The 13,392-nt window shown below is 38.8% G+C and overlaps 1 protein-coding gene across 1 annotated transcript in view; it reads left to right on the top strand.

The window, feature by feature from the left end:
- Positions 1 to 8,372, top strand: part of LOC137273362 (phosphatidylserine lipase ABHD16A-like) — a 31,657-nt gene extending 23,285 nt beyond the window's left edge. The window contains exons 15-20 of the mRNA XM_067805976.1: positions 1,516 to 1,572; positions 1,943 to 2,017; positions 2,468 to 2,541; positions 3,235 to 3,333; positions 4,674 to 4,720; positions 5,747 to 8,372. Of these exons, the coding sequence (XP_067662077.1) occupies positions 1,516 to 1,572; positions 1,943 to 2,017; positions 2,468 to 2,541; positions 3,235 to 3,333; positions 4,674 to 4,720; positions 5,747 to 5,836 (442 nt within the window). The 3' untranslated portion in view covers positions 5,837 to 8,372. The remainder of the gene's footprint in view (positions 1 to 1,515; positions 1,573 to 1,942; positions 2,018 to 2,467; positions 2,542 to 3,234; positions 3,334 to 4,673; positions 4,721 to 5,746) is intronic.
- Positions 8,373 to 13,392: the final 5,020 nt, after the last annotated feature.

Genomic DNA, 13,392 nt, shown 5'->3' with positions numbered 1-13,392 from the left:
GCACTGAGGTGATCATATATCCCATACCTTAATATAGAGTGAAGGTAGTCTTAGCGCTAAGATGACCATATCTCCCATACCTTAATATAGAGTGAAGGTGGTCTTCGCACTGAGGTGACCATATCTCCCATACCTTAATATAGAGTGAAGGTAGTCTTCGCATTGAGATGACCATATCTCCCATACCTTAATATAGAGTGAAGGTAGTCTTAGCACTGAGGTGACCATATCTCCCATACCTTAATATAGAGTGAAGGTAGTCTTCACACTGAGATGACCATATCTTAATATAGAGTGAGGGTAGTCTTAGCACTGAGATGACCATATCTTAATATAGAGTGATGGTAGTCTTCGCACTAAGATGACCATATCTCCCATACCTTAATATAGAGTGAAGGTGGTCTTCGCACTGAGGTGACCATATCTCCAATACCTTAATATAGAGTGAAGGTAGTCTTCGCACTAAGATGACCATATCTCCATACCTTAATATACAGTGAAGGTAGTCTTCGCACTAAGATGACCATATCTCCCATACCTTAATATAGAGTGAAGGTAGTCTTAGCGCTAAGATGACCATATCTCCCATACCTTAATATAGATTGAAGGTAGTCTTCGCACTAAGATGACCATATCTCCCATACCTTAATATAGAGTGAAGGTAGTCTTCGCACTAATATGACCATATCTCCCATATCTTAATATACAGTGAAGGTGGTCTTAGCGCTAAGATGACCACATCTCCCATACCTTAATATAGAGTGAAGGTGGTCTTCGCACTAAGATGACCATATCTCCCATACCTTAATATAGAGTGAAGGTGGTCTTCGCACTGAGGTGACCATATCTCCCATACCTTAATATAGAGTGAAGGCAGTCTTAGCGCTAAGATGACCATATCTCCCATACCTTAATATAGAGTGAAGGTGGTCTTCGCACTGAGGTGACCATATCTCCCATACCTTAATATAGAGTGAAGGTAGTCTTCGCGCTAAGATGACCATATCTCCCATACCTTAATATAGAGTGAAGGTAGTCTTAGCACTGAGGTGACCATATCTCCCATACCTTAATATAGAGTGAAGGTAGTCTTAGCGCTAAGATGACCATGTCTCCCATACCTTAATATAGAGTGAAGGTGGTCTTCGCACTGAGGTGACCATATCTCCATACCTTAATATACAGTGAAGGTAGTCTTAGCGCTAAGATGACCATATCTCCCATGTCTTAATATAGATTGAAGGTAGTCTTAGCACTAAAGTTGCTCTGTCCAATAGAATCCAGAGCACTAAAGGGACTTAGACAGACATAGCGGCAGGCCTCTTGGGATTATTGTATTTATGGTAGATTATTAAAATGTGCATGCATCTATACAGTCAAGTGAAATGTTTAGTGACTCTCAAGCTCTTGGTTTAGTCTGATCTGTCCTTTTCGTAGTGTTCACATTTGATGTGAATAGTGGTTGTTTTGTGACAAACCCTGATATGTTTTAATTGTTTTTGTTTATGTCTGCAGATTCCCAGGACAAGTCCTGTTGATACGAAGATCTAAGGATGAAATAATCACTACAGAGTAATGTTCTAAATTCGAATCCTTTTTGTGAATGCATAGATTCAGCTTTGTTAATGCATAGGCTCAGTTTTGTTTGCATATTGGTTCAGTTTTGTTTGCATACTGGTTCAGTTGCACACAGAATTATCGTTACAAAATTAAAGGAATTGTTTTTTCTTTCAAATGTAATGATTTATGATTTCAGAAGCCATGACTTTAACCACTACAGTGAATGTCTTGCCACTTGTTGCATATCTTGTATTCTTCTGACAAGTATTTTTTCATGTGAAAAACTGTTTAAATGAACGTAACATCTGGCACACAATGGAAACTTTGCATGGAGACATGACATATGACAGTTGTCACAGACTGTTTGTTGGGTTTCTTACAGGGTAAATCCTGGCCTTCCTCCGCAGGTTCGAAGTAACCGTGGGAACATGCTTCTTGCCAAACTATTGCAGTATAGGTAAGTTGGTCATGTTTCTTGCCAAACTATTGCAGTATAAGTGAGTCGGTAATTAACAATTCAGACATTGTCTTCATGTATAATTACAGATATACAAACAACCTAGATATTTGTACATATTTGTAAATATGGATTTGTCAGTCCTATATACTTTAAACAGGAGGCCAAGTCCATGTTCATTAAACTCCTGTGTGGTAGATATTATTTGCAAATTGAAATATTCTGCTGGATGGATTTTTTAGGTACATGACAGCTGGTTAGTTTGGTGTGGTAGCCTAGTGGTTAAAACGTTTCATCATGCCGAAGACCTGGGTTCTATTCTTACAAGGGTAAAATGTGTGATGTTGCCAAAATATTGCTAAAAGCGACATAAAGCTAACACTGTTACACTCTTTTAACTCCAGTTGCTCACTCAGCATGCTTATTTGCTCCTTTGAAACTATTTTCCAGATATCCAAAAATAGTTGATGCAAGTACAGCAGCTGTGCTTGAAATGTGGCTGTCAAAAGAGAGAGCCGAGCAAGGTAAGTCAGTGATTTGTCACATGTTGAACTGTTTGACGTAACAAGTGACTAACAGGATCAGGTGGTCAGCCCCGCTGCCTTGGTTGACACATGTCATTGTTTCCCTGTTGAGTAGATTGATGCTCATGCTTTTGATCACTGGATTGCCAGGTCCAGATTTGATTAATTACAGACTGCCGCCATGCAGCTGGACACTACAACAAACCAATCAAGTCATTGAGTGAGTTTAGTTTTGTGCCATATTCCATCCATATGGTGGGGTAGATTAATCTACTGGTTGTAATTTTCAGCAAAATGTACAATGTGATCTGACTCGATCATATGGATGATGTATGCAGTGAGTGAGTGAGTTTTACGCGGCACTCAGCAATATTCCAGCTGTCTGTAAATAATCGAGGTTGGACTAGACAGTCGTGTGATCAACAGCATGAGCACAATCTAGGTGACTGGGAACCGATGACATGTGCCATCCAAGTCAGTGAGTCTGACCACCTGATCCCGTTACTCCCCTCATACAACAAGCATGGGTTACTGAAAATCAATTCTAACCCTGATCTTCACGGGTACAAACTAATGAATCATAACTGGTACTGCTCATGGATGAACACATGGAATCAAACATTGATCCACAACCAAGCATCAACACTGACCTGTGTCCAGCATGTATGTATCTGTGTGTATTGTTTACTTCAGCTGTGATGTGGTCGGAGTACAATGTTGATGCTGACTGGTGTTTAGCCACGATACGATCTTACACAGAGGAGAACTCACATTCCTTTCCTTGTCATTTAGGTGAGTAGGTTCTCCTCGCCTTTCATAAGTGCCGGTAACTGATATGGTTTAACACATTCAGGGAAAACTTCTGAACAGTTCCACACACAAGCAGTGTTCGAAATAATTGCCAGCCCAGAGGCCCAGCGTCAGTTGCCATTCTATCAGGCCAGCAGTTTCAAAACATTTGCAGGCCCCTGTTTCCATCAGTAAATTATGTCACCATCAGTAAATTATGTCATTTTTTATCAACTATAATCTTTTGCATAATTTGTTTGCTCTATTATTGTCTGGGAATCATCCATGTTCCTTCATGTTACAATGACTTTTTACTTTCTGGTATTTCAGCACTTTGCATATAGGAATGTCAACACCAATCTGTAACAGATAATAACTTCTCTGTATGCCATAGGCTTCACTAATTGATTTTGTAGAAACACTCAGTGTACAGTGTTGTTTTGTTTTTATTTTCTTAACAAAATGGGCGTGCAGATTTCAAGGCCTGTAGATTTTAAACCTGTGGGCCCTGATGGCCAGCTGGCAAATTAAAGTATTTCAAGCTCTGCAGACAACAGCCTCTGTTCTGGGGAGTATTCCAACATTTTTTAAGTACATGTTCTTGACCAAAGAGAAACAGGCAGGGTGCAGTGTCTAATTTTCAGGACTCTTACTTGAATATTCATTGGAACTTAAAAGTAAACATAGGTTAAACGAAGTCCAGGTTGGATAAAGACACAACACAGAGTAACCCATCAAATAATTTGAGAAATGATCAATAATCAAATCAGATATGTTCGTATTGATGAGATCTTGACATTTAATTGGGTATACTGTGTCAAATCTCCTGATTTAAGAGGTTTATGGGTGCTGTAAGTGTTAAAAGTGAGCGAGTTTTCAAACCAGGCTAGACTTCCAAAGAGATGTAAATGAACACTGTAAAAACATATTGCATAATATTCATTTTAGGTCACAGACTTAAAATTGGATTGAGGTTTGAAAAATCAGACACATTTTGTCCATGCTTGTCAATCTGAACATATCAGACATCCAGAATGTGCAAATAAGGCTGGTTGTTGCCATGTAACATGTCTGATTTCTCCAAATTTAAGTTTCGAGGAATTTCCTCCAAATGGACTTTGTCATCCTTACACAAATGGGAAATTTGAAGGAACATCAAGACAAAGCTGTCTTGGTAACACAGTCGCAGAGGAATTCCATGTCAAACATTGTATAATTTCATGGCATTATTACCCAATTCTGCTGTAATACTACATTTTAGATTTAACGGAATTGGTCTAAAATGATTTTCTATTTTGTTTATGTCCCTTTGGGGATTATAGTGTTATGTTTTATCTTTTCAGGAGAAGATTTTGATCAAGTGAAGAAAAATCAATTAGTTTTATTCTTGGTAAGTTATTGTTGTGCATGTTATATTTGAGATTATGCTTTCTGAGTAAAGTGCAGTTCAAGTATTTTTGTTGGGTTGAGTCCATCCAGAATTCGAATCCCACATCCTCAGAGATTGGCAGGTATTATTTTCAGCAGACAAAGTTGGCCATCTTAGCGACTGTGACTTCCACAAAAATGGATGTTGGATATCTAGTAGTCTAGACCAGGGACTTTGTGTACCCCTCTGATAAGAGTGAATTGGTTCGGCTCCCACAACCGAAAGCTATGAATGCACATTTGATTATGTTTTTTGTTTTGTTAGAAATTCTGTTCAGAATCAGTGTTAAATGGTCTCATTATTCACTCCCTCTTGCAGGAAACAGACTGTTTATTGATTACACTGGAGGACTAAACCGTTTTCTGTGTCAAATATTAGGGTAGTGAAAGTGATGATATCTGTAGAAAATGTTTATGAATTAGCAGGTTTAAGGTTTATACAGGAGCTTGCCTTATGCGTGGGTTTGTTTTGTAGCTAGCATATGAAAGCTGACTTCACATGGCTACAACGCTACAGATTGGTTGTATGTATTTATGAGAGATGTAGCAAAAATCTGCGTCTGAACCTTTGAAGTGTTTGTGATGTGTTTTGGTAACCATACAACAGTTTGTGTTGTTGCACAAACAACAATTCATTGACTCGATTAACCGGTACAAGGGAATAGGCGATGTACATTAACATTAATGATACTGTTTTGCGGTGTCCGTTGAGCGACATTTGAATGTAATGTTGAGGGTGGTGGATTTCACAATGCATGAAAGATTTATGTATAAGATATGACACTCATTCTTGTTGGATACCAATTTTATGAACCACATGCACTCAAATTTGACCTCGCTCTCACTTTGTCAGACACAATGTGAAGTTTGCTTGCTTGGTAAAACTCACATCTAATGAGAACCTGTGTTGTATTCTCTCTGTATCCTAACCTATGTATTATCACTGTACGTTTCTGCTAACCATTCATGACTGTGTGCAATGTTTCAGGCTTCCAAGTACATGGAGGATTTCGACTCAACTCACTGTACACCGTTGGCACATAATTTCTTCCACAAACCATGGTCCCCTCACGACTGATGACAGGCATAGACTAGGAGAAAATCAATTGTTATCATGTGACAATATTTATTTCCTATGTTTTACATAAAACAGTGTGTGCACAAGGGGAGATAACAGCGTGTTTTCTGTCATCTTTCCTTATCTGTTTTTATAGTGTATATATTGCTGTCATATTTCTCAGAATTCATATCTTTTTTCATAAACATGTAGCACCTATAATAAATTTAGAAAATATTTTTCATAACTATTTTTTTTTAACATGTGTGTTTATAGAATTCTGTTCCTTATATTTGTTGAATGTGATAATCATTGCTTTGCATCAGGACTGTTCAAGTTGTCACTGATGAAAGTGACTGATAGTGATCTGAGGAGGATTAGCATGTTGAGATTTGAATACTCAAATATACCCCTCATTGTGGTAAATTTTATCCAATCTTGACAACTGTCTGTAGCAAGTGGCCTATTGACCCAGTTTTGACTCAGAGAATGTCTAAACCGGGCATGGTAAATACTACATAGCGTTAATTGAAATGCTCAGATGATAAGATTTAAAATTAAGATTTTTGTATAGTCATTCTAAGTGATTGGTCATGGCTTAACTGAAATATTACCTTGATGTTTGGATGACTTTGTACTCAGACTTCATCTCTTCTCCCTGGGAAGTATATAACCCAAACTGCATTATGAACCATTTCAATATTTGTTGTGACATGAAGATCTCATTCCACCGGGTACCCATTCACTGCTTGGTGGACACGCCACATGTGATATATGTTTCAGTATTTTTATCAGAATTATAGAGTCCCCATTCCAGGACATGCAGCAGACTATTATTCGTAAACTATTCAGCTTCGTCCTCTTAGAAAGATATCAGAGATCCTACTTTAACATATTTCAGCATGTATGGATTAAAAAGGTTAAAAGTAAAGTGATCATAAAGCTACAATAGACCCGTGAAGGTCCGGGGTAGCAACCCATGCTTGCCATAAAGGCGACAATGCTTGTTGTAAGAGGCGACTAACGTGATTGGTTGACACATGTCATCGATTCCCAATTGTGCAGATCAATGTTCATGCTGTTGATCACTGGATTGTCTGGTCCAGACTCAATTATGTACAGACCGGCACCATATAGGTGGAATATTGCTGAGTGCAATGCAAAACTAAACTCACCCACTTCACTAACTGGCTCACTCACTAAAGCTGCAATATATTGTTAGGTGTGCAAACCACTTGTGACCACAAAAAGATAATTAAACTACCAGTAACACCTCTACAATAATAGATTTCTTATGTCACTATTAACACACAAAACTGTGCACCCATGAAGACCTGGGTTAGGATTGGTCTTTGGTAACCCATGCTAGTCATTAGAGGCAACTAATGGGATAGGGTGGTCAGGCTTGCTGACACATGTCATCTTTTCCCAATTGATATATGCTCATGATGTCAATCACCTGATTGTCTGGACCAGACTCAATTATGTACAAACCGCCACCATATAGATGTAGTAAAACTAAACTCGGTTTTTCAATGAATAACAGAAAACTGTACAAATGACTTGACAAGCCCTGCATATTATTTTCTCAGAAAATCAAGTAATGGTACATATTAGCACACAGCCATTAAGCAGTTTGTTAGGGAATAACATTAAGGTACTAATATAACCAGTTGTTAATCATACAACAGGTTTTTGCACACAAAATGTGATTGATTTCTTGATATTGTGGATACCTTGAAATTAAAGTAAATTTGTGGCATCATTCCATTGTGTGCTCGTTCCAGTACTTTTCAGGAATGGAGTGATGTGTCCCAGTTTCAAATTAAAGACTTCATTTTGTCATTTTGACATTTAATTTTGATAACAGAAATGTTTCCTATACTTTGAATGTAATTTAAATAGGGTAATATACTCATAACTACTTTTCTTAAAAATAATGTACCTCAGGCCCTCCAGAGCCTCAGTTCCATTATTTTTAAGAAAGGAAGTGTTACTAAGACATTACTCACTTCATAATGTCTTGTTTTACAGATCATCCATTAAGCTACACATAATAATGTCCCTTGAACAAGCCAGTTTCTTGGTTTGTGGGCACCACAACTTTGCTATGGGATTCACCAAAGGGATACATGAAAACAGCATTACTGGAGGTGGTAAACCATATTACTGGAATACTAGTCTAAGCAGTGTCAAACTCAAGTAACTCACTCACTCTTATTTTCTTACAGAGTTATCTTCCTTTTTTTATTCTTCAATTATTGATTAAAAAATTGAATATATGCATCTCCAAAAAGTATCCAAGACGTCCATTGAATACTAGCTGGTATTGTATCCCAAACATGCCATCTGATGTCCAAGAAAGGATTAGGTAGGTCAGCCCACAGAGGTTACTGGTTCAATGTGTTGTACCTGTCTGGTTTTCTGAATGTAAATAAAACGTTGTGTGTAAATTTTTGGAGAAGAGAAGTGTCTTGCTCATGACTGTATGATTATTTGACAAGATTGAACCTATCATGAACTTGACACGACAATAAACAGTGTGTCTAGATAAAAATGTCTTGCTTTGTCATTGGAAACGAACACTCCCAGCTTTCTCAATATCTTCAAACTTTCTTTCATTTTGGCATGTGTGGGTGTGAACATTTGAGGGTAAGCATGTTGATTTTGTTTATCTATTAAGCAATGATCCAGCTACATGACAGAACTCTGTTCATGATCACATCTGGACCAAAGAATCCAGTGGTCATGACCATCAGCCCAAATACAAAATGATATTATCACTCATCAAAACCCTGGACTGAGTGAGTTTTGCGCTGCTTCTAGCAATGTACCAGCAATATCACGGCAAGGGACAGCTGAAATGGGCTTCACACATTGTACCCATGTGAGGAATCGAACCTGGGTATTCCGCATGACGAGCAAATGCTTTAACCACAAGGCTAACCCACTGCCCCACACAAAGCCTTGAACCTGAACACACTGTTCCTTTGAACATGGACACCCAATGCAGATACCCTACAATAAGGGTAGATTTTCTACCCATGAGTATCAGAAGGCACATGACCCAGCCCTCCTACAGGGTACCCATTCACTGATGGATGAAGAGATTCATCTGTCACTTCATAAGCAGGTGCCTTGTAACATTTGTTTACATAGAACGGACTTGAGTCTATTTTTGAGTCTGGACTGTTTTAAGATTTATGGCTGAGGGGATGGCTGATTATCATCTTTATGAAGAAGCATGTACAATGCTTATTGAAACTGTTTCACTTCAGAGATGAATAGTCTGAAAGAAAACGTGTTTTAATTATACTTTGTACACCTTTGGGAAAAGGTAATGTCATAACATAATGTCAAATCTTAGTCTACAAGCACTGCTAAATCAACTATTTAATCTAACTCATCTAATTTACATGTATAATGTTTATCGTTAGGCAGATGGAGTATCATAAACAATACACTGTAAATCCACTTAAGTTATTTAAATTTCAAAAATTCAGATAAATAGGAAAATGGAAAGCCATTGACGAATTATCATTGCATTGTGCATAGCTCTGTATGCGCAGGGGCTGTATGGTAGCTTAGTGGTTACAGCGTTCGCTAGTCACGGTTACTCCCGCATGGGTTCAGTGAGTGAATGAATTTATTTGGGATAAATACGGTAAACGGTTTGACTAACGCAGCAAGTTGAGTTACACGTGAAAGTGGTGTTACGAAGTCACGTGAGAGAGGTTTCTTGGCGTCTGAAGAGGAATATACTATCATTCGAAATCTTTCCATTGTGCAGGTGAGCAGCTTTCTCCATTACGTGTTTCGTAATGGATCAGCAGGCAGTATTTCATCCTTCTAGCCCCCAAGAATCGGACAAACAACCAATTGGAACACAAAAGGACAGAGTAGAAGGATATGGAACATTTCAGTTGTTTAAAGACTATGTGGATCTGAAATTAATAACTTTTCAACGAGGGATTATTGAAGAGGCGGAACAAAGATCAATATCTGCATTTAAAAGATGTTATAAGGATTCTGAAATTCCCTTTTCCGGTTCAAAGGAATCCCCTACAGTACAAGTTAAGTTTTGGTCTTTTGGAGAAGATAGATACATCCTTCAGAATCATTAAAACAGAGGGTTTAGAGTCTCTGCAATTACTTTCTGCTGACATTCACAAGCGCAACAAAACTAAATAAATTTATTAGCAGGGAGCCCATATAGAGAACCACTCCTTTGGACCCAGAGGACAGTATCAGAATGCGTCAGCTACCGTGTCTTCTAGCAATGATGTGAACGTTAACCCATCAAGTTTATACCCTATGCAGAACCCACCCTTTCGTTCTTTCAAACGAAGCCCTTCCCCTAACCAACGATATTTCTACTGCGGTAGATTTGGGCACTGGAGGGGGTCTTGAACTCATGCAGCTTCACAACGAGCAGCCCAGACAGCAAGGTCAACCGACGTGAGCAGACTACAGAAACACTCAAGAAGTAGGGCTTCGTCAGATCCTCTTACAAGTTTGTCGAACCCTACACTGGCACATGATCAAAACAGATTCAGTTTGGACAAAGGAACAGTCAAGTGCAAGGAAGTGGACCAGTTGGTCGAAATAGTACACTGTCAGACATTGACGGTCATTTTGCTAAAAATAGCCTCGGCTTGTTTGCAAGAGTTCAGAACGTATGAGTTCGAATCCAGACTTTCAGCTATTGTCAAAGGTACACTAAAGAGGCATTTATTGTTTGGGGTTGGCATCGGTGCTCCAAAGTTTGTCACTGATACTATTTGTGATGTTTGCATCGGTCCTGTTATAGAAAGTCCGGCTAAACATTTTGCTAAGAATAATCTATCGACTATCGAGAATGCAGAGTTCGTTGCTGATGCCATTCAGTATCATTTAGTTAAACATTTCACCCCATGTTGTCAGTTCTCCATCGGTTTCCATACAAGGCTCAGGAAAAAAGACTCATTCTAGACTTGAGATTTGTAAATCAGCTTGTGTGGACGGAAAAGATTGTCTTTGAAAGTTATAAAACCGCCTTAGATGTTGTCAAAGAGACTGGTTTCATGTTTGCATTCGATTTAAAATCATGTTACCATCAACTGATATTCACCCAGTAGCAGTTTGGGGGTTTTGCTTGGAAGCTGAATGTTTTTGTAAAATATTTCTGCTTTATAGCACTGCCTTTTGGCCTCTACTGCCCCGTACATTTTTACAAAGCGTTTACGGTCTCTAGTTAAGCACTGGAGGAAACATTCAGTCAACATTGTGGTATATTTTGATGGTTTTGGATACGATGACTCAACATTTTCAGCATTCTGATATGGTAAAGGGTACATTGCATAATTTTTTTTTGTACATAATGGTGACAAATCAGTGTGGGTTCCCAAAACAAAATTGGAATGGTTGGGATTTATTTGGGATATAGATCAAGGTGTAATTGCGTTTCGTAGAAGATACAAGATGTACTTTTGAAGGCGTTGCTGCTTTACCTAGACTTTCAGAGAGACCTTTGGCGAGTTTGACAGGCAAGATGCTATATCGTTGACTCCAGTATTTGATGATGCATGTCGTCTGCTTTCTAGGCAGATGCATGTACAGATTCAGAAGGCGCCATCTTGGGACAAAAGCATTAAAATGAGTGATCCAGAATGTGTGAAATTACTTCAGGTTCAGAGGAACAGTGTGGGTTAGAGAAAGCGGAGACGAAAGCTTTGCGCAAATGTTATGCTCCCTCCTTTAGACCCTGAGGAAAGCATCAGAATGTGTCCGCTACTGTCTTCTCCTAGCCATGATGTTAATGTTAACCCATCGAGTTTATACCTTATGCAGAACCAGCCCTTTCGTCTGGAGAGACAATTTTCAGTCCTTAAAGCCAAGATTGTTGACAATGAGTTATATGCCTATGATTGATGTTTTCCTGGCGCAAGTGATATCGGTTGTGAAAGTCATACTGCAAACTCTGAGCATGTTTTTCAGAGTACGTGGGACTCGGAACATCCTGCATTAAGTTCAGCTTGGAGGGAAATGAAGGTTGGCGAATTAACTTTGAATGCTTTTGTAAATCTGTTGAGCGGCAAATGTGTGAAATGGTTCACAGACAGTAAACCTTGCTGTTATATTGCTTCATGCGGAAATTTCGAAACACTTACAAAAACCGGCTATGTTAGTCTGTTACAGCTAGTCTTCACAGAATAAGTTTAAAGTTCGCCTGGATTCCAAGATCGGAGAACGTGGAGGCTAATGCTTTGAGCAGGTTTTAAAAGTCTGATGACTGGAATATAACTGATTTGGTATAGATTCCTGGATAAAAGGTGGGGCCCGCATTCCATTGACCGTTTTGCAAATCACAATAACACCAAGTTAGTGATGTTCAATTCCAGAGTTTGGGTTCCTGATACAGAAACGGTAGACGCGTTCACACAGCAGTAGACGAGAGATAACTGGGCTGTGCCCCCGGTAAACCTTATACCCACGACTTTTCGGTTTGTTTTGAATTGCAAAGCACAAACAACTCTAATTGTTCCTATGTGGACTTCTGCCCCGTATTGGCTAATGTGGTTTTCGAAGGACGAACCTATATACACTTTATTGCAGATATGATACAGCTTAGCGCTAACATTCCATTACAAGTGGCAGCAAGAAAGGCCTATTTGATAAATCCAGTGGGCGTATTATTACTGCCAAGAGAATTACCTCTTTGTTGAATTTTTCAGATTTGTTTTCGGTTGGCATATGGAAGCAGCAGGAATCTTTGGTCCATGAAGATTTAATCAATCTGTCAAAGGAAAATGCCTCATTGTTTGCAAATCAAAAGCAACGTTCACACTTCACAAATACAAAAGAGCTTTTAAATTATGGCGTAAGTGGCCATCAATGTTTGCTGAAGTGAGGAAATCATTTTCATGTCGGATTGTCTTACTTTCCTTAATTATTCAACAAGGTAGACATTCACCGGCTGTAGTTGAAGCTATATAAGGTATAAGCTGGGCTCACAGAATGGCGGGTTTGCAAGATCCGTGCCGGAATCTTATCAAGAACATCAGAGAAGCAGTTATGAGAAGACATTACAGAAGAAAGAGCCCATTGACACTAATATACTGCGTAAGGTTGTGTGTGAGTTTGGTAACGATTGTTCACTGTTAGACTTAAGGTTTCTAGCAGCGTCACATATTTCGTATGCAGTTTTTTTTCAGATTGAAATTGTTAGTATAAGAAGGTCAGATGTAACTTTCCATAAACGATACATGCGCATTTTCACATTAAAAAAGCCAGACTGACGTATATAGAAATGATAAATGTTTTGATTTTAGCCCCTGGATCCGATCTGTCCTGTTTCTGTGCTACGTTGTTGCATAGTGACAGCTGGAATTTGTGAACATTCTCAGGAATACCTATTTAGAAAGTTAAGTTTTTGCCAGAAACGTGGATGCCACACTGAGGAGAGAGGCTCATATTTCATCCTCCAGAGCCAGAGATATTTATTGAAAAATTCAGACTTGTAGGGGAAGTAGTCTAGTTTTACGCCACACTCAGCAATATTCTAGCTACATGACAGCGGTCTCTAAATAATCGAGTCT

This window comes from Haliotis asinina, chromosome 2 (assembly GCF_037392515.1).
Source record: "Haliotis asinina isolate JCU_RB_2024 chromosome 2, JCU_Hal_asi_v2, whole genome shotgun sequence".
NCBI lineage: Eukaryota > Metazoa > Mollusca > Gastropoda > Lepetellida > Haliotidae > Haliotis > Haliotis asinina.
This window is presented reverse-complemented; position numbering and strand designations above follow the sequence as displayed.